The 26,509-nt window shown below is 37.4% G+C and overlaps 1 protein-coding gene across 1 annotated transcript; it reads right to left on the bottom strand.

The window, feature by feature from the left end:
- Positions 1-212: 212 nt before the first annotated feature.
- Positions 213-26,491, bottom strand: LOC149068103 (uncharacterized). Its single transcript, XM_089251768.1, has 11 exons — positions 26,070-26,491; positions 25,853-25,944; positions 24,321-24,417; positions 19,104-19,212; positions 16,937-17,023; positions 12,188-12,223; positions 11,013-11,128; positions 8,604-8,873; positions 8,084-8,193; positions 4,083-4,542; positions 213-330 (listed from the first exon to the last, which is right to left on the bottom strand). Exons 1-11 carry the CDS (start codon positions 26,114-26,116, stop codon positions 267-269), a joined length of 1,488 nt encoding a protein of 495 aa, XP_089107894.1. The 5' UTR covers positions 26,117-26,491; the 3' UTR covers positions 213-266.
- Positions 26,492-26,509: the final 18 nt, after the last annotated feature.

Raw genomic sequence — 26,509 nt, 5'->3', positions numbered from 1 at the left:
GATGATCTCTAACAACGAAAGTAGCAGTGCTTATTATGATGCTGCTAACAAGAACACCCAGTTTCAACTTTTTTTTAAAAAATGTATCCTTTAAAAAACTGCACATACATATCATGAAAAAAAATCGGGTAGTCTAAAATACACATCACATGCTAATCTTATGGGGGACGGACGGACTAGGCTATTCATAGTAACAGGTATTCAGCAAGAGATAAAATTAACAAAAATAATGTCTTTTAATCGAAGTATAGAATAAAATACACACATCAACATCTTTCAGCTTCTTTTGCTTCTCGACTCCCAGATCTTCGCTTCTTCTTTTTGGATTTCCTAAGTTTGAATAATTAAATGCAAATTTCATTATTCTTTTAAGTACCATTCAATAAACTCAGGATGAAAATACAGCTAAAACACAGAAGGTGGTCTTGCCTCAGTTCAGAAAAAATATGCATTGAGTAATTGAAATATTGAAGTCCATTTGCCTCATCCTTGCCAAATGGACCCATCATTCTAACTGGACCCTACCTACGAACTCGGTATTTCAATCAACTATGAATGGACCCGACTGACTCGTCAAACCCCATCGTCAAAAATGGTTGCTCCATGGAATTGGATCACCTTACTTGGTATTCCTTATATGGAAAGGTGAAAAAGTTTTTTTGTTCAGAATTCTTGAATCGTTTAGGAAACTTAAGTTATTTTGTTCAACTGTCAGTGTGCCTTTGTCTGGTCTATATACAGCGACTCATACAAAAACGATGCAATAGTGTTGCAACGTACACCAAATGTCATGTACATTGATTTATGTATGCACACAAAATTATGGTCCGATAATTTTTGAACCTAAGAGTTGCTCCTATTGATAGATACCAACTTGTTGGTCGTTCCTGGACACCAAAGAAAAGTATGGTACCATGACGTTTGTGGGAACTTGGGTGGAGACCACTTTCTTTCATACCCAGCACAACTCTGGTCTATTGCCATTGGCAATTTACTATCGATTGAGTTGTGCATACTTAACAGTCTACTAAACCATACATGCACTTTCTCCATATTCCTTTACAAAACCTCTTACGAATTGATACATGTTGGAATGTGTGTGTCCGTGTTGCAGAGTTGGCAAAAACCCAATCCACTGGGCTTTTTCGGGTATTTTCAGGGCTTTTGATATTGAAGCATAAGGAAAGAAAGTTATATAATAGACGGGGTAATTTATGACAATCATTATGTATATAAGTATATTAATAATAATCAGAACATTAAATCAGTATTGATAAAAATTTTAGCTGGTTTCATGTGTGCTTAAAGCATAACCAGAGTTCAAACACCTAGTGGAGAAACACTGTTCCTAAATAAGGAGGAATAAAGAATTTATTAGAACTATGGTTAAAAAAACAAAAACCCTGACGAATTATTTGTAAGCAACTAAATTCTGAAACAGATCAATCCGACTGGATAATGGATGTTTTTCCTCCTGGATACAGCATTTCACCATTTCTTTCTGCTGCTTAGCTAGACAAGTGTTTTTGTTACTTTATGTGTATAAACTGTCCAAGTTCTAAAAATTTACTTTGAGAGAAATGTAAGTTTCAGTGGTAAAATTTAGTCAGCTATGCCAAGGACTGAAGGTTTTGGAAGAAAACAGTCCATTGAATGGACTATGGTGAATAAAACTGATAACAAATGGCGAGTGACTTATGTAAGTTTTGCAATACCATAGTTAGTGCAAAAGTGGAAAGAATACGTGCTCATGTGAATAAATGCAAGAAATCGAAAGTTCATTCCTTGTTTTCATGTTCATCAAACACTGATGATAATGAACCTTCATGCAGTGAAGAGACATCTACTTCATTAAAAAGAGAGCAACCTCTTGAAGATGATGTTTCTACATGCGGAAGTTCAAATATTATTGTGGATGCTGGAACATATCAAAAACTAAAGGCCAATGGGAAATTTATTGTTAAAACAAGTGACTGCCAGAGGTTAGCTCTTGAAAAGTATCTGAATTTTTTTATGCTAATAATATACCTTTTAACATAGCTGACAGTGATGCATTTAGAGAAATGGTTAATGCTTTGCATCCGGGTTATATCCCTCCTAATAGGAAGAAATTAGCTGGATCATTATTAGATGAGGCAGATAAAACTGTCAATATGCTAATGGCAGAGAAATTGAAAAATTCAACTATCACTCTGATGTTGGATGGTTGGTCAAATGCTGACTCCATCATCGCAATGAGTATCCAGACTGGCTAGAGCACCCACTTAATAGATACTGTAGAATGTGGCTCACACAAGAAAACAGCAGAATTCTGTGCAGAAATAGCTGAAAGGGCTATGGATACTATCAAGCAAGAGTATAATAGTGTTTTTGCTGATTTTTGCGATAACAAGAACAAAATGAAAAAATTTTGTGACATAATTGTTCAAAACAATCTACGTGTCCTTGTTTTTGACTGTTCAGCCCATTTTATGAATCTTCATTCATCCATAACTACCAAAAATACATAGAAATATCTATTGAACATAATGAAATTGAAAAAAGTATTGTGATGTTTTAGATAAGATTAAGAGAATGTGTCAACTTGCAAGTGAAGTTATCGAGTATTGTAAAGCGCTAGAGATAATTTACAAAGAGATAGCTGTACTCTTGGACAGAGTAGAAATATGACTAGATGTATTCGAAAGTAAAGAACTATCTTAGTATAAGGAATGTGTTGCACATCGCTTTGAAAAAGCACTAACTCCATTTCCTTTCCTTGCAAATATGACTGATCCTGCTTTGAGAGGAAAAAGATTAATTAAAGAACAAGAAGCTTCCGCTGAACAATGGATCGAAAAACTAAATACAGAATTTGTTATTGCGCTACAGATGATTCAAATACAAGATGCAGATTTCTATCCAGGAACAATGTTTTCACAAAACGTGATAGTCAGTTGAAGTGGAAAATCATGCATTGCAAGGCAGAAAAAAAATAAGATTTTAAATGCAGACTTTTGCAAATTTTTTTGGGAAAACCTGCATTCAATTACATCCACATCTGCATCAATTGAGCATATTTTTTCTACTTTTTGACTAGTACGGTCAAAACTGAGAAACAAACTTGGATGTGAAAAAAGAAAAGAAATTAGTGAAAGAGATCACTCAAATCAAAAGGTGTTATTGAAAAGGATTGGTAATTGTGAGTTAGAAGACATTCATGAAAATGTTTATTTTCTTTACTTTAAAAAAAAGGACAATGGTGGACAAAAAGGTGTAATTTTTAATGAGTTTTTCTAACTCCTATAATCTAAATAGCATTGAATACACAGATTTATTTGTGTATTTCTTTTGAGATAGAGTATGACAATGCAATAACATCAATAGAAAGTATACTGTTTGCGAGTAAATGCAGGTTTGAGGTGTAGTTTTTGTTGGGTTTTTTCGGGTTGGGTGAAATCAGACCGACCCTGCCGTGCTGTGAACCTAACGTAATGCTTGATTTTGTGTAATGCTTGTTATGTGTATAGATCTACCATCAATTTTTTTTTCTACGAGTGGAGTGTAATGATTGAAGATTTTACCGTTGTAGGCTTGTTGCTCTCTGTGTAGAGACTTTTTAATGGGGAGATCAGCTTGTATTTGGGAACCACAGAAAACCAACTTCAGCCAACAACCATTGTGACGAGGGTGGGGTTTAAAACCTGAGTCCTCGCAACGCGAGTCCGTCACTATAACCACTCGACCACCACAGCAGCCTATACCTAACAGCCTGAGTGAGTATCTAGTGTTGTGTCTGATTTCTTAGTGTTGCCAGGGTTGGAGACCACTGGTGTATACTGGGGTAATTTGGCAAAATATTTTTCTTTCAATGGGAAATGAGCTCGTATTTGGTCCCCAAGTAATTGGTGGAAAACGCATCCTCAACAAAAAAGTAAGTCAGATGGAACCCTCCTGCTTAAGCAAATGGTAAGCCAACACGCCCTAGGCTATTGAGATTGAACTATGATATTTTCAGTGTGTGAAGAATGCTGACCAGACCATGGGTAAGACCAAACCTTGTATTTTTTTAAAAGTAACAGCATGTTGTGTTTTTACAATACCTGTGCTTCTTTTTCTTCTTGGATTTGCTGGAACTTCCGCTCTCATGTTCTGATTGAGAATCAGAGGATATGGATCTTGAACGGCGGCTGCGACGATCACTTTTGCTTTGGTACCTGTCCTCTGTGTTTCTAGAATATGATCTCTCTTCCTCCTCATAACCATCAGAGTCACCATAGTATCGTCTTTTTTTCGACCGCGAGGAATGTCTCTCGCTCTCATCGTGTCTACTGTATGATTCTTCACGGGTTCTTGAAGAATTTTCAGTCCTAGAGCGAGACGAATGTTGCCTGTCTGATCTCGAAGTTTGCGGAGAGTCATGATACCAATGAGATCTGCTTCTGCCATTAGGTCGTGCTGGTAGATCTCGATCGGCAGCCCGAAATTCTCCACTTGGATTACGGAATACGTGCAAGAAGTTGCAGTTGTTGCCCTTGGGACACCGGTTACTCGTGAAAAGACCTGTATAAACAAAAAAATAATGCTGGACAAACTCATAGGATACACTATACTTATTTTACACTAACAACTATGACGTAAATGTGAAAACCAAAAGTGTTATCCATTCTCCGCACCCAGCAAGGATGCCAGGTGAGAAAACACAAAAATTGTTTTTTTAATAGTAATAACACGTAAACCAATATTGCTGCGCACAAAAAGTTCTGAAACTTATTTTATTATAGAAGAATGAATACACATAGAACCTGTTTGTTTCGAAGTAACTACCCTGTGCAATTATGCATTTTTGCCATCATTCATACAAAGATGTAAATGAGAATTGCAAGCCTTTCTTTTTGTCATACCCTCCAGCATCTTCGTCGTTGCACTTCTTTTGAACCTGAGAATCGTTACTCCTTAAGCAAATTCTTTATCTGAGGAAAAAGCACACACGGCAAGATCAAGGGAATAAGCTGGCTATGAAAGCATCGGAATGTGATGTTTTGACAGATAATCTGACACCAGGAGGGACCTGTGAGCTGGTGCATTGTCGTGATGGAACACCCACAAATTGGCCTCCCAAAGATCTGGCGTCTCACCCAATCATGCAGACATTTAACAACTCGCAGGTCCCTCCTGGTGTCAGATCACCTGTGAAGATATTACATTCCAATACTTCCACAACCAGCTTATTTCCCTAATCACTGCATGTGACTTTTTCCTAGGATAAAGAATCTGCTTAAGAGGCAACAATATTGTCAGGTTCTGAAGAAATGCAGTGACAAAAGCACTAGAGGAAGTGATAAAAAAAAGGGGCTTGCACAATCCGCATTTATATCTTTGTATGAGCAATGGCAAAAATGCATAATTGCACAGGCTAGTTACTTTGAAGGAAACACCAAATAAACAACTTCTATCCATATCAATTCTTCCGTATAATAAAATAAGTTTTGGAACTTTTTGAACATAGTAGTATATTGTTTCCAGGTGTACAGTGGGACCCCGACTAACAGAGAGAGTTTTGAAAGTACCTGATGTACTTTCCATAAATTGGTTAAAATATTACATGCTGTAAAATATGCTTTTTTAACAAGAGGAACTGGTTCACAGAATGCTGCACCATGTGATGTGGGCTTTAAGGATTGTGAAGACTTACACCAGTGTATATCGAAATGGGCGATAGTAAGGGACCAAAAGAGCAGAATTAAATACAGATACAACTTACAGGTTTGCCTAGCCAGGGGAGCAACAGAAGACTTTTTTTTCCAAGAAAGGGTAGGTGTGGAAAGAGAATTTGTATCAGACAAACATCTCAAACCTGTTGCTCATGAGCACTATAGTGTGTCCTGAAACATTTAAGGGTACTCCAGCACAGAAGTCATTGAAATGATATTTTTCAAAGCAATTTATGTAATCTTCGAAATTTTGTTAACATTGTATGAGGGGGGTACCGAAAAGTAACCAGAATTTCTTTTTAAATTTTTTTTTTACAAAAATTCTTCAATGCTCTTGAAAGTGCTCTCCATTAAAGCTAATACACTTGTCGAGTCTTTTCTTCCATTGTTGAGAACATTTTCAAATTCATCTGTTGTGATGCTGGACAATGCCTCCATCATTTTTGTTTGCACCTCATCCATGTTGGCAAAATGCTTTTGTTTCAGGCCCCTCTTCATCCATAGGAACAAAGAAAAGCTACACAGCTAATTAGGTGAATAGTCTGTGTTTTTTGTTAGCAATTGGCGCAATGTGAAGGATGAGTAAAATGGAGCATTGTCATGATGCAAAAACCAGTTGTCTCACAAATCGGATCTTTGCTTCACACACTGTTGTGCAATCATCTTAGCAGGTAGTTGGAAAAAAATCATCCGTATACTTGACTTTTACTAAGGCCGTAACATGCCTTCTGAGGGCAGACTTTTTCTTGGGGGCTTGAAAATAGTTTTAAGTTCAAGGCCCATTTATGAAAAATAAATGTAAATTTTTTGCGGGCCCCCGGTTGCCCCCTGCCTAGTTACAGGCCTGAGTTTTATACCTAGCAGCATCTTTGTAAGCCATTTCTTAACATCCCAATGGTTGCTTCTTTCTTTCCCAAGCGGGAAAGAAAACTTCACAGCCCGCACTGTTAATGTAAGTCTGCTGTGACCAAAAAATGAGGAACAGACTAAACAGCTTCCACAAAAAAATTGATGGATGCCAAACACAACCTTCCCAAGCAACACCACTTGGCACAATGGCTCAGGAGGAGTGAGTTTTATGCTTAAATAATGGGAGAACCACTTATTATGGATGCTCAGCTTACCGTAAGTTGATTCTGTTAACTTTAGGGTACCCTTTTGTAAATACATTAAGACTGTGGCACAGGTTCCGATAAGTATACTTGCACAGGCATACCTGTCAGATATACTGGAGCACAGTATTTCATGTAACTTTACATTAGATTCATTTGATCTTTTTATTACATTTAAAGAATGTCAAAAACGTGATTTCCACCATGTATGCGGCTTTATTTATTTCGTGAAACCTGAAAATTCTGTACATATATATATATAAGGTGGCAATACTTCTGATTTACTTGGAAGCCTTCTAATTTTTCAGCCCTAGTAAACCAGATTATTCTGATTTTTAATATCTTTATGAAAAAAATTCCTGAAAATCCTCAAACTATGCTTGGCTTGAATGAAAAATCCAACAAAAAATACTCTTTCAGATGTTTACTTTGGTTACCAAGGTTCCCACACAATGCGTTCTGACATGTATATGCCTTCACAATGCTTTCTCAACCCTTCCAGTAATTGAAGAGAACCTGGGCAGCGTGGTGCCAGGTATTATTGCTAGTCCATCCATATTTTGCAAGGAATATTCAGAATTCTCTAACTTTGCTCCTAAAGTTTTGATAAACAGACAAAGAATGCTGCTTGTCAGCTGAATCTTGACTGCTTTCATTAAAAAAATACTTATCAGCCAATCACACCAGGCTCTTCAAGAAAGAAACCATCCACATTCACATCTCATGCGATCATTTTGTGGAAACAATCACGTAAAGCGAGGGCCCATGCCTTCCCCACTCCAAATTCTCAGTAAAAAAATTCTTGTACCCCTCAAAACCTAATGTGCCCCATGCAAAGGTCAATCCTGTGTATGCCCCTGAACCTGGGATCCAACTGTTATTACTTTTCTCTTGTTATTACTGTTATTACTTTTCTTGTGTCCAGCCAGAGTGAGTGGTCTAAGGCTTTCATCGGCCTATTAAATCGCATTGGGAAAGAGATTTTTCTAGATGTGATGTCCCCAATGATGTCTCCTCTGGGAATAAAAACCAGCGTCCTCTCTGGATTGTGCAGGTAGTGCACATGAATGGTATGCAAGAGAGCCTAGGTTTGATTCTCATAGGAGACAATTTTTCTTTCCAAAGGTTCTTTCAGCATTACTTACAAAACTAGCTTTATCCAATATATTATGGGCTGAGAAAACAACATCTTTCTAATCTCACATTGACTGCAGAGAAGGAATCTTGTAAGAGCTTACCAAAAAAAACAAAAACAATCGGCATAAAAAAAAAACATACCGCAAATTGCTGATCTCCACTTGTTTACCTTGGTAAATTCACAACTGAGCTGCTTTCCGGCATAGAATCGGCCATTGAATGTTTTGTAGGCGTTCATTGCCTCCTCTTCTCTGAAATGATGGAAAAAATTCTATCATTCATCTAAACAATCAAATATACACCAATCTTATTTCAGATACCACACCTGTACTGAAAGTAAGAAAGGAATTCCGAGCACATGCACCTCATAGTTATTTGGGGTGTGCATGTTATAAGCTCGAGAAATATTGCCATCTTCAGAATTGGAGGGGAAAGTGACAGATGCTGCAATTTTTTGAGATTGTGTTGCTGGCTACCTACTCATTAAGGAGAGACTTTTTATTTGTGCTTTAAAGTAGGAGAATGACAAAAACTCAACCTCAGCCAACTATCACTATGTGGTCAGTTAAACACAAAGTAAAAATAAGGAACATGATATTGTTGTGAATCCATTAACTTAATAAAGATAAAGTGAAACTATTGATAGTTTCCGATACATCACCTAGAGAACTGTACATAAACATTCCCTCGAAGATGTGGTTCATGATTGCAACAAACTTTGAACTGCACAACATTTCCGCAGTTCTTGAATTCCGGCAAGACATCTTCATAGAACTCTTTGAAATGACTGTACATCTCACGCTCTTCAAATTCAAGGCCCATATCAGTATCATAATCATCTCTGTGACTCTGGCCGATACTGAAATGACTGTACATACCCTTTATGAGCAAAGTGCAACTGATGCTCGGATAGCTATGGCCTCTTGAGCACCTGCGTAGAAAGAAAAATATTCATTGAGCCTATATTGATTAACTTCAAAGACACATGTAGCAAAAAAATTTTGCAACAAGGGAATGGCCACTTCAATTTGGCTCAACTACAGGCCCGTGATTTAGGGGGGAGCATTGCCCCCCCCCCCAGCTTTTGAAAATACACTAAAAATAGTATATATATATATACATACATAGAGTACATGTGCTTTGCCCCCCCCCCCTCCTGAAAAAAATTGAAATGACAGCCCTGCTCAACTACATAACATCGGGACCAGCAGGTTTTTGACGGCTTTATCTTCAGTTTAAACTGCCTCTCTCATGCCAACAACCTCAATTACTACACTTCAATGTGAAAATTAAAATTGAAGATAGCATTTGTTGATAATTTAATACAATTGGATGTTTTCAGTTTGTAAGGATTCCTATATAAACTGGAATTTTTGCACGAAGTTCCACTCGCTATGGAAAGTTTCTGAGAGGGAGAGAGCTGTAGCAGGAGCCTGGTTTCGGCTTGCGTTGATTGGGAGTATATGAAAAGTAAAGTATCTTTGAGGCTCTTGTACGTGTGTTCAGTTGCATCCATGGATTGAAATGACGGCTTCACAAGCTTCAGTTTGCCTGGGCCAAGAGCACTGCTGATGAGTTGGAATTTTTTGATATCATCTCCGATCTGATAAGTGAAAAATAGGGGCTCTGTGCTCATGAGGAACACTTCAAGATTGTGGCTCCAGAAAGGTGGCAGTTTCACATTGGCCGCCATGACAGTAGGTAACAATGGAGGTGGAATAGAAATTAGAGATTGAAGCAAAAGGGCATAAAAGATCAGCCGGGTCACCAGTTATTATAGAGGGAGTCTGATGGTAATACACAAATGCTTCCCTCACAATATTATCACAATTAAAACATCAACGATTAAAGTTACAGAACCTAAAAGATAAGGATGATACGAGAGGATCATGTGACCATGTTGTTTGAGCACCAAAACATAAGTACTGTTGACTGTGCTCTTTCTCTATGGCACAGACAGTGCCATCTAGTAGTGCCACCTTTCTTTTACAGTGAAGGGTGATGGTATGACTGAATGTGGTAAATGGTTAATACTGATGAAATTGCAGTGAAAAGCCCCAATTACATGTGCAAGATTGGGTTTTGAATGATGGTGGTTTGGTGAATTTAAACCTACTTGGAAACTTTTTCCCTTGTAGTGAAAAATGGGGAATAAAAGATTTACACCTCTCTTTGGTGGACTTTTGTGGTTTCATGCCCGTTTCCCATAATCCTTTGCCATATTCCCCTATTTCTGAATGAAAGATACTGGCTTTTTCATTTCCCATGTAAATGGGGTTAAAGGGTGCAGACAAATATTTTCTACTTTTTTTATATATAAAATGTACATTTTAAAAATCTCTCATCATAGGATGATTCAGAATTTGGTGGGGAGGTAGGGCAATAGCAAAAGAACACGATCTCACATAGGAAAGTATGGTTGCCAAAGTCATGCAGATGGATAAAATATGCTCAGAAGGGTGAAGGAAAGACTAGTGCAAGCAAGTGGTAAGTTGAAGAAGAGTTACACAAGGTGGCTCAAAGATGTAACCATTTGTTAGAATACAGGACTGACAGCACTGTTGCATTGGCGATTAGTGTAGCATTCTTCCTCAAACCATGAAGCTATCAGACACTTTTTCCCAGTTGTACGACATGTAAGATGCATACCAGCAAAGTCATGAAACATATACCAGTTCATATTACTTCTGTGAAGTCACCTTATAGAATGACAATCGGCTTCAGTAGTTGAACAAATTTGCGTGTGGACAGACGCTGCAGACACACACAACATCCTCTACTACCTCATACATATGTTTGCAACTATACTTTCCTTTGTGAAATCATGTTCTTTTGGTATTCCCTGTGTCAATCGTTATGGGGGAGATGTTTATAGATGTAATATAGTAAGTGCACTATGTTATTGTTAATGCTATGAAAAGTACACAAATACCAGGGAGTAATATATTTATACAGACAGTTATTATTATAGAGGGTATTAGTTATATAGGATTTTCCCTGTGTAATCTTCGATTTAATCAAGTCAAAAATAAAATGCCACATAATCATTACAATGTAAAATCCAACTCACATATCTCCAAATCTGCAACAGCCAGTCTTCAGAAAAAAATGACACTCATCTCTTTGAATCTCTTGCTCTGTCTTGTAGTTTTCTGGTGCGATTGGATTATGCCAAGGTCCATCACTCTATTGGTTAATAACAAGAGGAAAAAGCTTTAAATAGCAGCGTAGTTACAATCTAAGCTCACCTATCAGCATTTTTCACAAATCAATTATTTGGAATGCAAGTAAAACCTCAAGATCATAAAGGGGAAACCATCACATTAGAACTACACAGTTAGTTTTTGTAAAATTTTAAGATGTAACTGCTGTCTCATTCCCTTATCCAGGATGGAGTGGATTGTACCCACAGATTTGGATTGACAACCCAATCTACATCTGTTAGACATGGAGAATTGGCCAATATGGATAGCACAAAAATCTTCAACTTTTACATTATATTGCACGCACAGTCGAACCCCGATTTCACTGCATTACTTATCTCATAAAATTTTGGCACTATAAAGAATTCGACATTATATCGAATCATGGTTTTACACATGTAAGGCCTAGAAATAGAAGATTTGTTCACTGAAAATTTATGGTGCTAAGCAGGTTTTTCACATCGGGGGTGGGGTCAGATGGGGCTATAACAGGGTTCAACTGTATTATATTAACCGACTTCAAATCTACATCTAAACATTGTGTTTATACAGCCAAACTTTGCAACAGCAAACTACAAAGAATAGCTGAAATCTGGCACGGTAGTCTCGATGATGATGAACATTCTGGCAATATGATAGTTGATAATGGGAAGCTTTCTGGGGAAAAAAAAAACCTTTAAACAAATTTGTGAATTTTGAAGCAAAGTTCATTAACATGAAATGTTATCCCGCAGCATTTGGACAGTAAAGAACATTCTTTACAAGCTCATTTATTGTTTGCTTTGCTAAATATGTCATTCTTGTTATCAATATTCTATTGTATATAGTTTTTTTGGGTGCTGCTACCTTTGATTTTTACAAATATCCAAAAATATTAACATGCAAAATTTATGTATTTTGCGGAAAATATATAGATAAAAATAAATAATAACATCAATTAGTATGAAAAAGAGTATTGCGATTTTAAAAAGTTAAATTTCAGCCAAAACTTTAAATTCATTTTATATGCATAAAAACATTGAGGAAATTTGTTTTTACCAACCTCAGGAAGTCCCGATAACGCAGCTTGTAGAGCCTCCTAAACGATCACAGATGAAATGGGGAAAATAAAAAAGACTGGAAGAAAACTGATACGAATCTGGAAAAAAGTCTTTAAAATATTTGGTTAAGAATTTCAATCATAGAATTCATATTATACAAGGATGAACACTTTCAGGAGAACAAACTTCCGAACTTGATGACAAATTGATTAATTACAGCTGAGACTTGATTTCACAAATCTCCAATTTAATCATTTTTGAACTAGTCCTCCAGTTTCAAACAATATGCTATTTGAAAAGAGAAGATACGCTTTCACGGCTGGAGTTTATAATAAAATTTTATACCTTTCGGGCTGTTCTGCTGTGTTCCAAACTGCTTTGTAGCAGACGTTTGGTCAATTACTGTGTGGTGGGCATATTCAGCACTGTTTTTGGTGAGCGAGGAGACGGAATGATTTCCTAGGGTGACTGTTGTCCACTGATGTTTTTGCTGGAGATGTGGAAAGATCAACGTCGTCGTTGTGATGTTGAGTGAGTGACGTGTTCATGTTGATGATATGGCAATTGACAATCTGAAATACCAAGATCAGGATGGTTAGAAAATCAACTCTCCCGAATTCGCCTCCTTCAAATTTGAAAGCTTTGATCCCTGCCCACCCAGTCAGAAGTAGCCACATCTCATCAACATCTACACGTCACAACAATGAAGTTGATCTTTCTGCATCTCCAGTGAAAGCGTCAGCGGAAAAAAGTCATCCTAGGAGGTCGTTTTATCTCCTCACTCACCGGAAGCAGCACTGAAGATGTCCACCGCAATAGTGGATGAAACATCTACTACAAATCAGTTTGGAATACAGCATAACAGCTCGAAAGGTATGAAATTTATTATAATAGGCCATTTCTTTGAACAGCTTTCCCATTAATTTATTAACTAATTTTTCTGTATGAGTTTATAAAAACGAGCATTGACTGTAGTTGAAGACATCACGACTAATAAACTATTTATACATACAATATAATTAGCATATGAAATCAAAATAAGAGAACCATTTTGGCAGAATTAACATAGAAATGCATGAAAAAAAATTCCCTAAAAACATATTTCAGCAAGGAAACTGAAGCTACACTGTAGCTCTCTTGCATAGTTGCTTAATAATTGTGCATAGTTCAACCAACTTCAGAAAATTAAAAAGTTGCCAAATGTCATACAGTAGAGTCTTGTTTATCTGACCTTCACTTATCCACCATTCCGTATTATCTGACGTCCCATCGCAAAAAACAACAATGGAAAAAAATGTATCAATCTGCGACAAGAACTGCAAATTACAAGGATGAGCTAACCTAATTTTTGCTCTCAGCTATACCGCAGCTAATTACCCTGACTGTATGCCATCTACACTATGACTCACATGTCTGTCATTCACCCCGCCCTCATTCACTACTCAGTACAGTGCAATTTATTATATGGGGATCGGTTTATTGTCTGTTACATGCGTATGTAGGAAAAGAAGCTGCTATGGATGAACATATTGATCAAGAACCTGATGAGAGGATGCATCTTCGTAAGAAATCGAAAGTTGGATGAAGGATGATAAGATCAGTATGAAATAACTGATAAAGAAATTATTGCTCTTGTCAATTGTGATTGCAATGAAATTGAAGATCAAGATCAATCACCAAATGTTGATTTGTATGTGTGTATTTTGTAAGCACCAAGTGTATTTGTGTAAGCCTTTCAGAATAACGATGCCATTAAGGCTCTAAAAACTACAATCAAATACATTGAGTAACAAAAAACAGCTACAGGAATCGACATAACGATGCTCTAAAGATGGCGAGACTGGCAGCTAAGAAATGGCACTTGCCAGGAGGAAGCAGACTACGATCAAAACTTTCTTCAAATCATCACAGAACTGAACTTTTAAGTACTGTATTTAACTTCAGAATATTCTTTAACAGTAAGTTAATTTTATCTGTTGTAAAATATGATTTCTAGGTTAGTAATGTGTAAAATTATAACAGTTTGATGTTTAATAGGCTTTTTTAACACCTCCTCCCCATTATCTGACATTTTCGCTTATCTGATGTTCTGCCAGCCCATTTATGTCAGATAAGAGTATATAATACCACCTACTGTATTAACATATATACTTGTGCATTAGCCCATTTGCGTATGAGCTGACCCTATTACTTGACGACCCCCGAAACAGCAAACAAAAACCAGTATATAAGCTGGCCCCTAAATATTAGACACATTTTAGAGAAAAATAGGATACAAAAGTTACAATAAAAAATGATCAAAACGTGCAAAATATCTCCCCTCTTCCCATTTTTTTGGTCAATGCTTTATGAGACATTTCCCTATAACTGCATAGCTGACGAAGGCAGTGGTGCACAATCTTTCCAGCCAGATACGCAAGCTATGCAATGGCTACCATTTGCTGGCACATAAACTACTACAACTAAGTAGCAGTAGTTTATGGGCTGTAATAATACTTATGGACTGGCTCTGTGGACTAGCACGTTTTTTTAGGAATACCTTTTGTATCGAGGCGTCTTAATGCATGGGTTCATCCAGGTGCTGCCACGTGGTCCCTCTTTGTATATGCGAGGATGATCTTGCACAATAACTGCAATAGTGTTTTGATAATTCAAGTCCTGAAAGTTTGAGGTTCTGAAATTCCTTTTCAAAAAGAAAACAAGTTGGAACAATTCCATCAGATGAGAATAAGCTCCAACCAGCCTGGTGACCAAGGAATGGACCTTGTATTTAAAAAATTTTTAACTGCACACAAAAAAACAGTATGTTTACCATAAAATAAATATAGGGTGATTTCGCCCCTTCCCATGAAAGCCGTTTTCTATTGTTTCTCTCGAACAGTATGAGTTTTCAGTAATGTGAGGTACAGATGTGGGTCTGTGTGGATGGGAAAGTGAAATGCAAAATTTTCAGATCTTCTATATAATATTACATTCAATAAATCCATTGGAAATTAACTGTAGCAACGGTTTTGATTACATAAGAAATTCAAGAAAACTTAGACTAAAAAACAGGAAAAACCGGAGAATTGTTTTCCAAAAAAAGTCAGAACGGAGAAAAAAACAAAATGGGACTATCCTGGAAAATGCAGAACAATTTTTAAATTCCCCCTACCAACAGCAAGCTGTAGATCTGCCCCTGTTGAGGTAGTCCCTCTTTCATTCAACTCGGATTATCGAGACTCCACTGCACCACTAATTGTCCAATTTGCAAAGAGACCTTCCATGCATCCCTTGGCCTGGGGAGAGGCATGATGCTGTTAAGATAGCCCTGCTTTCACAGGTCAGGTGGAACACTTTTGTGGGCCACGTAGACCTACAAATCCAAACCTGAAGGACTGGATACCACCTCAACTCTTATTACCAACAGACCGGAGATTGTGTTTGTAGGAGGAGGGTGTTGGGTGAAACTTGGGTTGAATTTTTTTTCCTCCTCAAAAACTGACCCACATATAAGCCAACCCATTGCAATATTGGAATAAGATTTTGAACAAAATTATTCGGTTTACACACAAGTACACATACACGCAGTGTATCTCTATCATTTCTTACTCTGAGACAACAAGGAACCAGAAAGAGGTCAGCCAAAAACTTTTTCCCCCTCTGTACCTTCGCTGTAGGGGTGAAAGCCAATGTTGTCAATATTATGTCAAGAAGTAGGTCAAAATATACTTTCATTTCCTAACATAACTGGCTACAAAGTGTTTTAATCAATTAAATAAAAAACATATTTTTAACAAACATAATCAAATATCAGTGCACATAAAAAGATACAAGTCTCCGAGAACTTCATCCGAAAGTGCAGAAGATCCATATATGTTTCAGTGCTTCAGTTAAGGATTAAAAGAAACAAAAACCGAAAAAAAAAAAATGTTTGCGAACAGAACCAACAACCGACCAGAAAAATCAACACACCATAATTCCCTGCATATAATTTGCACATTATATCTTAAAGCAGCGGTTCTCAACCAGTGCTCTGCGGAGCCCTAGGGGCTCTGTATAAACTCCCAGGGACTCTGCAGCCACTCAAGGAAAATAAAAAAATTATTAATATTTTTGAATAATAAAAATAAGTCAGTAACTTTGATAAATAAATGAAAAATAGGCCTACAGGGCTCCACCATATAAATTATATACTGGAAAGGGCTCCGTAGGTCAAGAAAGGTTGAGAACAACTGTCTTAAAGTAACACCCAAATTTCTTATTGGGGATTATTGGATGCTGTGTTGTTGCCTTCTTTTTAGTGGGAGGGGGCGGCTAGGATTACCAGAAACATCCCATGTATGTAGAATTCAAATGCACATGCAGATAGAGGAGGGTAGGCTTAGGGTTATCCACTGTTCATGATAAATAGTAATACCTACTGGAATGATAGAGCCAACATATAATGATGATCTTACCTTGTTTTGTTTACATTCAAATTCAAGGGTGGTTATTAGTGCTTTCATCTTGCACATCATGTTTAATGAACAGGATCACTAAATTCAGCTCATTTCGCTCATGATTAATGGTGGAATTTTGTCCCTTGAATTACAGATATCTGCAAGAGTGGATAATAGGCTCTTTCTTCCATAGCATCAAAATCCGCAAGGGCGGATTGTATGCAAGAAATTACGGTAATAACAAACTGAACTGACAGTCCATATGCACACAAGCACAACATAAACATCTTTATAAATATATGAAAAGGGATATGTTTTGACCATTTTCACCTCTTTCTTCGCCTTCTCATCCCTAGTTCTATTGGCTTGATCAACTGCTATTGCATTTTGCTCTTCAAGTTCTGCAAGCATCTTTTTCTGTAAGATATCAACATGATTTTTGTACTACATTATAATGAATATATATTGCATTAAGAGATGTTTTTCAGCCCCAAATATACTGAAAAATTGAATTTTATGGATGTTATGCCAAAATGAATATTTGGAAAGAAAAGTGATTTTCTCCTCCAGAAATCCAACCAGGGTCTCCTTGCGAATCGGGCAAGTGCACTAACCAATACACCAGCGACATACTTTTCATTTCCTTACAACATGCATAATTAGCGTGAAGTGCTGAGTGGGGACGCACTGCAGCCTCTCTTAACTGCAACAGGTGGTGTTTTGTATTACGATATAATTTTTTTGGTCCGAAATATGTAGAGAAATTGAATTTTCTAGATGTGCAGAATTTACTCACCTGCTCACTCGCTTATCCATCTACTCACTTGCTCAGTCAACAACTTCTTTACTTACTCACTTCCTTAATCTTTCTCAATTGCTCTCACTTGCTCCCCTCACCTGCTCATTCACTCATGCACTATGTCATTTTGACGGTGAATTGCTTGTCTTAAATTGCCATGTCAGTGAATTGTTGTCTGTGAATTTTACAGTGGTGAATTGTTGGTGATGAATTTTCTGCACATAAAATATTTCATGATTCATCCTTCGGGAATCACTACTCTAAGGCATTTCCAAACTTTTATGCTCACGACACCCTTCAGAATAAAACTAGAATTTTAAATATCTTGCAGCAGCACCTTGGCTCACGAGACAATAAGTAATCTCATGACACTATACACCATTTGGGATTCATTATACACTGGGTAGCATTCAGCATTCATAAAAAAAAAACACTTCCTTGGTCATGTGCCAAAGGATCAAACAAACCGCTGCACTGTGTAATAGTCACATAATTTCTCATTCCGATTTGTGGTTTATCATGACACACAACTTTCAGAAATCTCTTACAGTGATTTGTGAACCATTTCTAGAGTTTTTTTTAGTGGTTTCACACTATCCTTAGGTCAAGAGCCCCTGTTTGGAGCAGGACATTGAGATGCAAAGGAAGTGATTTCAAAAACCTGTAAAGTGTAACGTAAAGTCACAACAGAAGTAGGTCATACCCTATGTTATCTTACCTACCAGGCCAAAAAAAAAAGAAGCATGAGTCTATGCAAAATGGAACATATGGTCATCCACTGATTTGATTGTTAAGAGACCAACGCTGGTTTTTTTTGTTTTTTGTTTGATAAATTTAAGCTTTTTCTCGACTAAATTAAACATTTTGGGATTTGGTGCAATATGGGAAAGTCAAAATTATATATATGACATCCTATTGTGGAAGGGGGGGGGGGCATAATTTTTCCACACGATTTTTTTTCTTTTTTCAAGAACTTGTTTTGCCGTCAAAAGTGAGACAATCACGATAAACATTTGGGAGACACAATACAAGTATTCTTCGGGGAATAAAGTAATTCTGAAGACAACTATGCAGGGCTTACAGCGGTCTGGGTCATAACTAGAATTCAGGGTAATTTTTGTGGGGGAAGGGAGAGGCATAACCTTGCTGTCCCCTCCACTACTATACAAACTGTACACATATTTCATAAACATTTCTCTGTGGAATTTCTAACAAATTTTGTCCATGTCAGAATGTTTGTTGTGAGTGTTTGTGTGGGCCCTAACATATTCATGTTGTAGAAATTTGAAGTGTTTCATTTTCTACCACTGCCCACTTTCTGTCTTCTATATTTTCAAGTGAAAATGACAAGTGGCTGAAATCCCTTCCACTGTAAAAGTATATGACATTGCGCCTCACCATAGTTGAAGTTCTGCTGTACTCCCTTGATAACGACAGAGTATGGGGGAAAGGGAAGATGGGGGGTAATTGCCCTTCCCTAAGAAAATTGTATTGGTGGACTATATATTACGCCCCCGCCCCTTATTCACTATACACACCCTTAGTGAGACTGTATCCACCAACACCCAGGATCATTAGTAGATTCTATTCTGATAATTTGATATATTACTGTTGCGCTATTCATCTATAGAATTTTGATAATGAACAGTTTCGTCAGCTATACAAGGAAAAAGAAGAAGAAAATGAGATGAATCGAACCCTTTCTTCCTCTTTCTTGGCCAGATCATGTTCCCTGAGGAGTTTTCTCTTTTGGAATTCATACTGGGCGATCGTTTCTCGATTCAACCACTCTTTGTGCTTCCGAACTCTGATAAAAAAAAAATAACACAATATGAATGCTCCATATATTACATGCATTTCTAAGAAAAATATCATATATAATATCAGGGACAAACACCAAATAAGAAACATTTCGACGATTTTTTCATCCAGAAATGTTGTCCTCAGCTAAGGAAGACAGCAAAAGATAAAAATTTTAAAAAATGATCATCAATAAAGGAAAATTAAAACAATTTCATGGTTTAAATCTCCAGGATGATTCCGTCACACTGTTGCTGCTCAGAGAGGGAACACTTAATAGCTATCAAGGAATCAAAAATTGCCTTAAAGCATGAACGACTCTTACATTTTGTGATGTGTCCACTCATTTGTGTACTGCAGCAATCTGGTCACTGTTTCTGTCCTTCCTCTGCACCTTCGGTTTGGTCACATACAATACACTAGAACCCCACTAATTTGAAAACCTGCTTTAACCTGAACAGCTTTTTTAAATTTAAAAAAAGACGGCGTGAGCAAGAAAGTTGGAGAATCAACAATAAAACGCTTATAAATTCTGTATTGTGACATGTTACAGAAAACATATGGACAATGAATATATGATTATTCCTGATATAACAATGAATTAAATAGTTGCCTTGAAAAAATCGTTCATCTTCATTTGACGTATGCATAGCAGATGATGCAGTTCATAGCCATTGTCTCAGAAATATTATATCTGCACAGGTTGCATTATCATGCTGCCCCACGTATTCAAGGGCAGTTTTAAAAGCAACCACAGCTCTTGAACAAGTCTTTGGTGGAAGAGCATCATAATCTAATCCTGCCATTCTCAAAATTTTGTCTTCCTTGTCCTAGTGGACATGCATCTGCGGTTCACCAAAATAGTCTAACAAAGAACGGCTTCATGGTATTGAACAGGCACACATTAATAAGCTTAGCACACAGTTGCACCCATGACAATAGTTGGAGGGGGGTGCCTCAAGGATCCATAGAGCACACTTTGTGAATCGCTGATTAAACCCATTGTTTGATGATGAGCCATCGCCAGTTGAAACTCCAATGAAAAAAACTTCAACTGAAACCTTCACTGAGAATTGGAAGTGCTGAGAGCGTCATCGCAACAATAATACATACAAAGCATACATAAAAGTATTTCAAATACAACGCCGCAACAGGCAAATTGCCCAACGAGGTGACTGACTTAAGAACATCATGGATCCCCGAGCCATTTTTTGGAGGCCCTACCTACTACTGCTACACCACACATGTGTTATATAGTTTATTTAGATTAAGTCTTAGTGCATTAATTTTACCAAATTTAAATAGAGGAATGCCATGATAAGAGGGGGGAAAGAGGTGAATAACCACCCAGGTTCTTTTATAGTTTTAGAGATTATATTATTACCAAAAAGGAAAAGCTATATCAACAAATGACAGGATACAGTGAATCAAGCAAGACAACATTTCAATAATTAAGAATTTAATTAAAAAAAAATGAAACATTGGTTCTAGGGGCCGCTTATGGGACGAATAATATGAATATTACAAAGAGATATTAATTGCTGTACATGGACACACAGCGAACGGCGGCATCCCTGGGCGAAGATCCAGGATTTTGGACATTATCGTCAGATGACGGAGCCAACAAAAAGGGGGGGAGAGTATCCGAAAGATAGGTAAATTTAGAGTACTTTACCGAGCTGTCCCACGGAGGATGAAGACCTCAGCTCGTTCTCGGGTGGAATGCGAATGGTCTCAGGAAGAAGGAAGGCAGGTGTCACTCACTGGAGCGATACGGACGGATCCATGGTGGTGGCTGAGATGACAGGTCGCTCATAGATGAAGTGCCGAATTTTCCGTCTTCACTGGTGAGATCTAGATACTAGAGCTCGGCACGGGTTGTTGATCCATGCTGATGTTCCGGTGGCTGGCTGATACCGTTCGTCGGGATGTGTTGCTCTTTTCAGTCGTTTATTGGTAATGTCTGGAACTGGAGCTCGGCATCTTGGCAGGTAGTAAGGCCACGGCCCTGTCGCTGACCCATGGCGATACCGGCTTTCGCAACTTCCTCCCGGATGGCTGAGGGAGGGGAGCTTTTCTTCAGTTGTGGGCAGGAGGATTGTTCGGACTTACGGGGGAGTAGGTGGCGAGGGGGCCACGCAGCTTCAGGAGTGCACGTCCTACCTCAACATCTCTGTCCCCAAAAAAAAACGGAAGCCTCGTCTTTGTCAACTCTTCTCTGGACCTTCCACTTTCCGGCCTTCCGATTGGAGGCGGAGGGGTCACCAGATAGCCACGTCATGTCCTCTCGATGAAAGCGCGCGAAAATGGTGACTCACCCCTGGGGGGGGAGAAGAGGAGGAGGGACTAGGGAAGGGAGAGCAAGCAAAGTTTCATGTCGAAACACGATCATGATAGAAATCTGGATTTGATTTCTTGATTTTATTTGCCGCTCATGAGCATGGGGAACAGAGAAAATGTCCACAAATTAGGGATTTAACAATTTTAAAATATATAAAAATAATACAATTTTCAGCCTCGCTGAAACACAAAATAACTAGTAAGAGTAATTAGTGACTGTGTAGTGTTTGTTTTTACGTGTGGGCCACATATGAATAGGGAGTATTTACGTACGTGTGTGTGTGTATGAAGAATGATATTCACAAAAAATAATAATCACAAAAACAATAACACTACCCCTTCCATTTTTCCCATTCTTCATAACACATGCACCCCGCCCACAAACCCCCAGCGGAACCCCCAATGAATCGGTACATGCGGGAATGTGTGTGTACGTGTAGTGAAACCTGATGTGAAGTTTTTTTTTTGTTTCTCTGTAATGCTTGTTATGTGTAGTGCTGCCATCTGCCACCAGTTTTTCTAACTATGAGTGAAGTGTTATGATTGAATGATTTATCATTGTAGGACTGTTGCTCTCTGCGGCGAGACTTTTTAACGGGGAGATCGGCTCGCATTTGCGCCTTGAAGTTGGGAACCACAGAAAACCAACTTCAGCCGACCACCACTGTGGGGTTCGAACCTGGATCCTCGCATCGCGAGTCCGTCACTATAATCACTCGACCACCACAGCGGCACTCAACCACCACAGGAATATTTAAAATAAAAAGCCCTATTTGGTGCAGGAAAAAGCATTGATGGCACAAGACGTTAATTTTGGCACAGAGTTCCTACCCCTAGAAGAGGATTTTTCATGGCTGATTTTAAAAAATGTTGCCAATTGCTGTTCACGCGAGAATGAAATATCAATCTAAATTAATTCACACGAAATTGACTCACATGACATACCACGATGTGAATAACATAGTAGGAAGTTGGCAGCACAGACTTGCTCTATATTTTGTATATAATTATATGTTAGTCAAAGTTGTGACTGTGATGGCACTCATTGTGTGCAACAGTCCCATGTGTTCATACCAGGGTTGGCAAGGTTTTGGACAGTACGGTAAAAACCTCCTATTTATAACTATAAGTGAAAAACTTTGCAATTTGATAAAGAGGTAACTTCTATAATCAAATATTAAATGAATTGAAAATAATTAAAATGAATGTACACTACAATTTGAAAATATTCTTTCAAATTGATGCATAACTTGGGGGACACGAAAATAAAAAAACAATGTGTTAAAGACAGTCTTTTGATAATCAGTGTTTTTTGTATTGCTGTCCCCCATATGATAGAATTATAAATATAGCTTGAATTTATTCAGTGAAATATTAGCTCCTAGCTTTATAAGAGCAGCAATTTGAATTTAACAAAAACTTTGGGTCTTGAAGTCTTTTATCATCATATAGGCGTAATCAGTGTTTGTGAAATTGTGTTCTGTTAGTCATGAGTAGGTGCTACATAGTGGCCGCCTCATTTTCTTTATATACTTTCCTTTATTTATAATTAGGTTTTAAAAATTGAGAATGTAAAATAGAAAGATCAATAAAAAGTTTGAAAAGTCAAAATAGAACAATTTGCATCTCAAATAAACACTACGCCATTGATATATATTCACATCATTATATTGTCATCTAATAAAAAAATAATATTTATGTTGAGTTTCACAATAATGCAATGATTATAACTGTGACTATGCGTATTTGGTACCTTCAATATAACGTATTTTTTAAAGATAAATGTTTGGACAGATTCGGCAGGGTTTTGGACAAGCACTGTCCTAAATACAGTGCCTGTTTCATAATCATACATGAAAAATTAAATGTGAAGTAGAAATAACATAACGCACTAAAAAATTTAAAACAGTGTTTATTTAAACATGAGTGAGTGTTTATTAAACATTTTATATGAGTGATATTAATTTACTATCAGATTTCCAGCCTAAAACCATAAATTTGGTGAAAGAATTTACTTAGGGGGAAAAAAAAAGACACCTTTTTGAAATATTTTTGATTCCGTTTTATTTTCTGCTAGTATTTTTTTTTAATATGTTAGTATCATGAAAAAAAAAAATCCAAAAGGTTCCCATATAACATTTTGAAACTTGGATGTTTTAGACAGTTTCAGACACTTTTGGACGGTTTATCCCGCGTGTCCTGTCCAAAACCAGTTTCAGACGTCCAAAACCCCAACCCTTTCATGCCATTCCAGTCGAAATTCCGAGTTAAAATCCCAACAATTTCAACAAAATTGTGATCTCGACAAATAACAGGATGTTGTGCTGCAGAACTTACAATAAATAAGTTTTAAAATTTTAATTTTCAACATACAAGCAGCACTTATCGCTTTCAGCCTCTTGCGGGAGCAGACTACGGTAATAAATTATGATCAAATAAATTTTATTTCCAATGTATAAGCTGCAGCATCCCCCACCTCCGCTGAGAGAAATGGATATCAGGACAAAAAGAGAAAAGTGTGACTGCTTATACGTTGAAAATTAAACATTTTTAAATATATTTGGCAAGAATCCTGCACAACAACATGTTGTCTGTAAAATTCATAATTTTATAGAAATTGTTTTGTAATGTCGAGATTGTGTGCGAGAGGATTGTAACTAGTCAGGATAATGATCCAGTTTAAGTGTTCAATTAAATATTGAGAGCAGCAGATGAATTAACTGCTGAAAAGCTTTTCATACTGCAAAAAAAAAGAATATATATGAGAGAACTTACGCTTCCCGCTCCTGATATTCTTCCCAAAGCTTGACGGCCCTCTGCCTTTCTTCCTCCTTGGCTTGGAAATTTGGAGAGTTTTCCCTCTTCTCTTTCGCTGGAAATATAATACAATGAACAAGGTGAAATTTCCCCTCCAAAAACTTCAAATGATTTACTGGTAAATTCCCAATATATGGTACACTGCGATTTGGTAACTTTTTTTTCAACTGCCAACCTCGCTTTTGCGCCAGAGTTACTGCCCAAATACCCAAAAAACATGTGGAAATAAAAAAAATTACATACATTCGAATCCCTTTTTAACTAATACCGTTATAGCAAAAATCTTGTTTTAACGAATGCTTTTTAATCCTCCAGATAAGTTTACATAGAATAATGCAAAAACCAGAAATTCCATTATAACAAAGTGATTTCTTCATTGTAACAGGATTCCAATGTACATAAAATATATTAATTGTTATTTAATCAATAAACACCTGTAGGCCGTACTTCACACAGCACATACCCCCAGACCTGAAAATATCGACCCGGAACCACCACAAATGTTATGGCAAGGCGCTATGCACTAATGGTTACTGCTCGAACACCCAAAAACAATTGAAAACAAATGGAAATAAAAAATCTTTCTGATGCTGAAAAGAAAATTTTTACCAAAAATCATGGAATATAGGCAAAAGCATGTATAATATTTCAATGCTTGATTACGTGCTACAATCCTTTGATGGTATTTGTATGTGGGCACCAGTTCCCGGATCTTTGAAAGTTATGCAGTGAATTAGTGAAATGAAGGAAACCATCTTCAAGACAGGTGTATGACTTCCAGCAATCAGATACATACATACAGCACATATTTTTTTTTAGCAAGTTTCAATAGCGCAAGTTTTTCCCGGTTTGGAAACACTTCAACAAAGCATTTGTTGGTCCCTCACTCCACCCCATCAAAAACCCAATTGCTGTTCATGCATTTACCAAGGTTGTACTTTCTTTTCAAGGATTTGCTTTTGCCAATCTCGACTATTATGACAAGGCCACCAAGAACAACATTTCCATTAACTAATGCTTCCATGCATACTTCATGGCAGAAACTCAAACGGTCAGTTACCGTATTCTTCGACATTTACAGTTTTCGCATCACTAACTTCACCTGTGAATGGCAGATTGGACATTGATAATTGTTGGCTATCAGGTCCATCTTCATACAGAAGTCGATAACACTTCTCGGCCCTTAGAATTGTAGCCAGTGCAGATACATTAAGTCTATGCGATAAGTCATAACAGAGGAAAAACTAGGAAATAGCGTGAAAAAACTGCACAGAAAAAGCAAGACCAGCTTTGAGCAAAACGGATAAGCAAAACAAAATGACAACAATAAGCTGGAAAAAAAATCGGGTGCAATGGCACCATTTACAGTTTAGGACCTGGAAGAATTACATTGGTAATATATCGCTGTTTTGGTGCATACGAAAATTTGGTGGCAAAATGGTATACCATATATTGAGAATCGGCCACAATTTTTTCATATGTATAGTTACCAAGCTTTTCTCGTCTCTCTTGCTCTTGGGCCAACAGCTGGCGCTTTTTCTTGCGACGAAATTTCTTCAGCAATGCCCTGAACGCCTTGTGACTATAACACAAAAAATAAATGCCAAGCAATTAAAAAGCCAAGAAAATTAAATGCCAAGAAAATTAAACCGCAAGCTCAAACTTTCTGTAATATACACAAAAAATATCAAAACAGGGAATTAATACCTCAATTTCTTCAAACTGGTGGCAACGTTAGAAGCCATTGTGGTCATCAATAACTAATTCGTAAAAGTCGTTAACAAGCTTTCGAATTCCGACACTAAAACCAATACAATGCAAATCAGAGTTCTCTACGCCTGACATGAGCTTCACAACGGAAAAATACCCGACCGATACAATACAGCTTGACGACGGCAAAATGCCCGACCAATACTGAAGTCCTGTATGCCTGAAATAGACTTTACGATGGCAAAATACCCGACCAATACAATAGGAAATATCGTCCTGTATGCCTGAAATATGCTTTACGATGGCTAAATACACGACCAATACAATGCGAGTTTTCGTCGTCTACGCCTGTCAATGAGGTTTACAAGGGAGGAATTGCCCTAAACACTAATGTAAACAATAGAAAGATTCGGACGGCTAAGACTTTGAAATCACCT

This window comes from Pholcus phalangioides, unplaced genomic scaffold, assembly GCF_987345545.1.
Source record: "Pholcus phalangioides strain wild (caught in Gottingen) unplaced genomic scaffold, Ppha-v1.0 ptg000027l_1, whole genome shotgun sequence".
Taxonomy (NCBI): Eukaryota; Metazoa; Arthropoda; class Arachnida; order Araneae; family Pholcidae; genus Pholcus; species Pholcus phalangioides.
This window is presented reverse-complemented; position numbering and strand designations above follow the sequence as displayed.

Bases quoted from the DNA above. Each gene is read 5' to 3' on its own strand.
- LOC149068103 (XM_089251768.1), bottom strand. From the start codon at position 26,116: ATGACCACAATGGCTTCTAACGTTGCCACCAGTTTGAAGAAATTGAG. The intron at 11,129-12,187 runs GTTGGTAAAAAC...ATTAACCAATAG, and splicing joins CGTTATCGGGACTTCCTGAG to AGTGATGGACCTTGGCATAA. The intron at 8,194-8,603 runs GTGATGTATCGG...CCATCATTTCAG, and splicing joins GTTTATGTACAGTTCTCTAG to AGAAGAGGAGGCAATGAACG.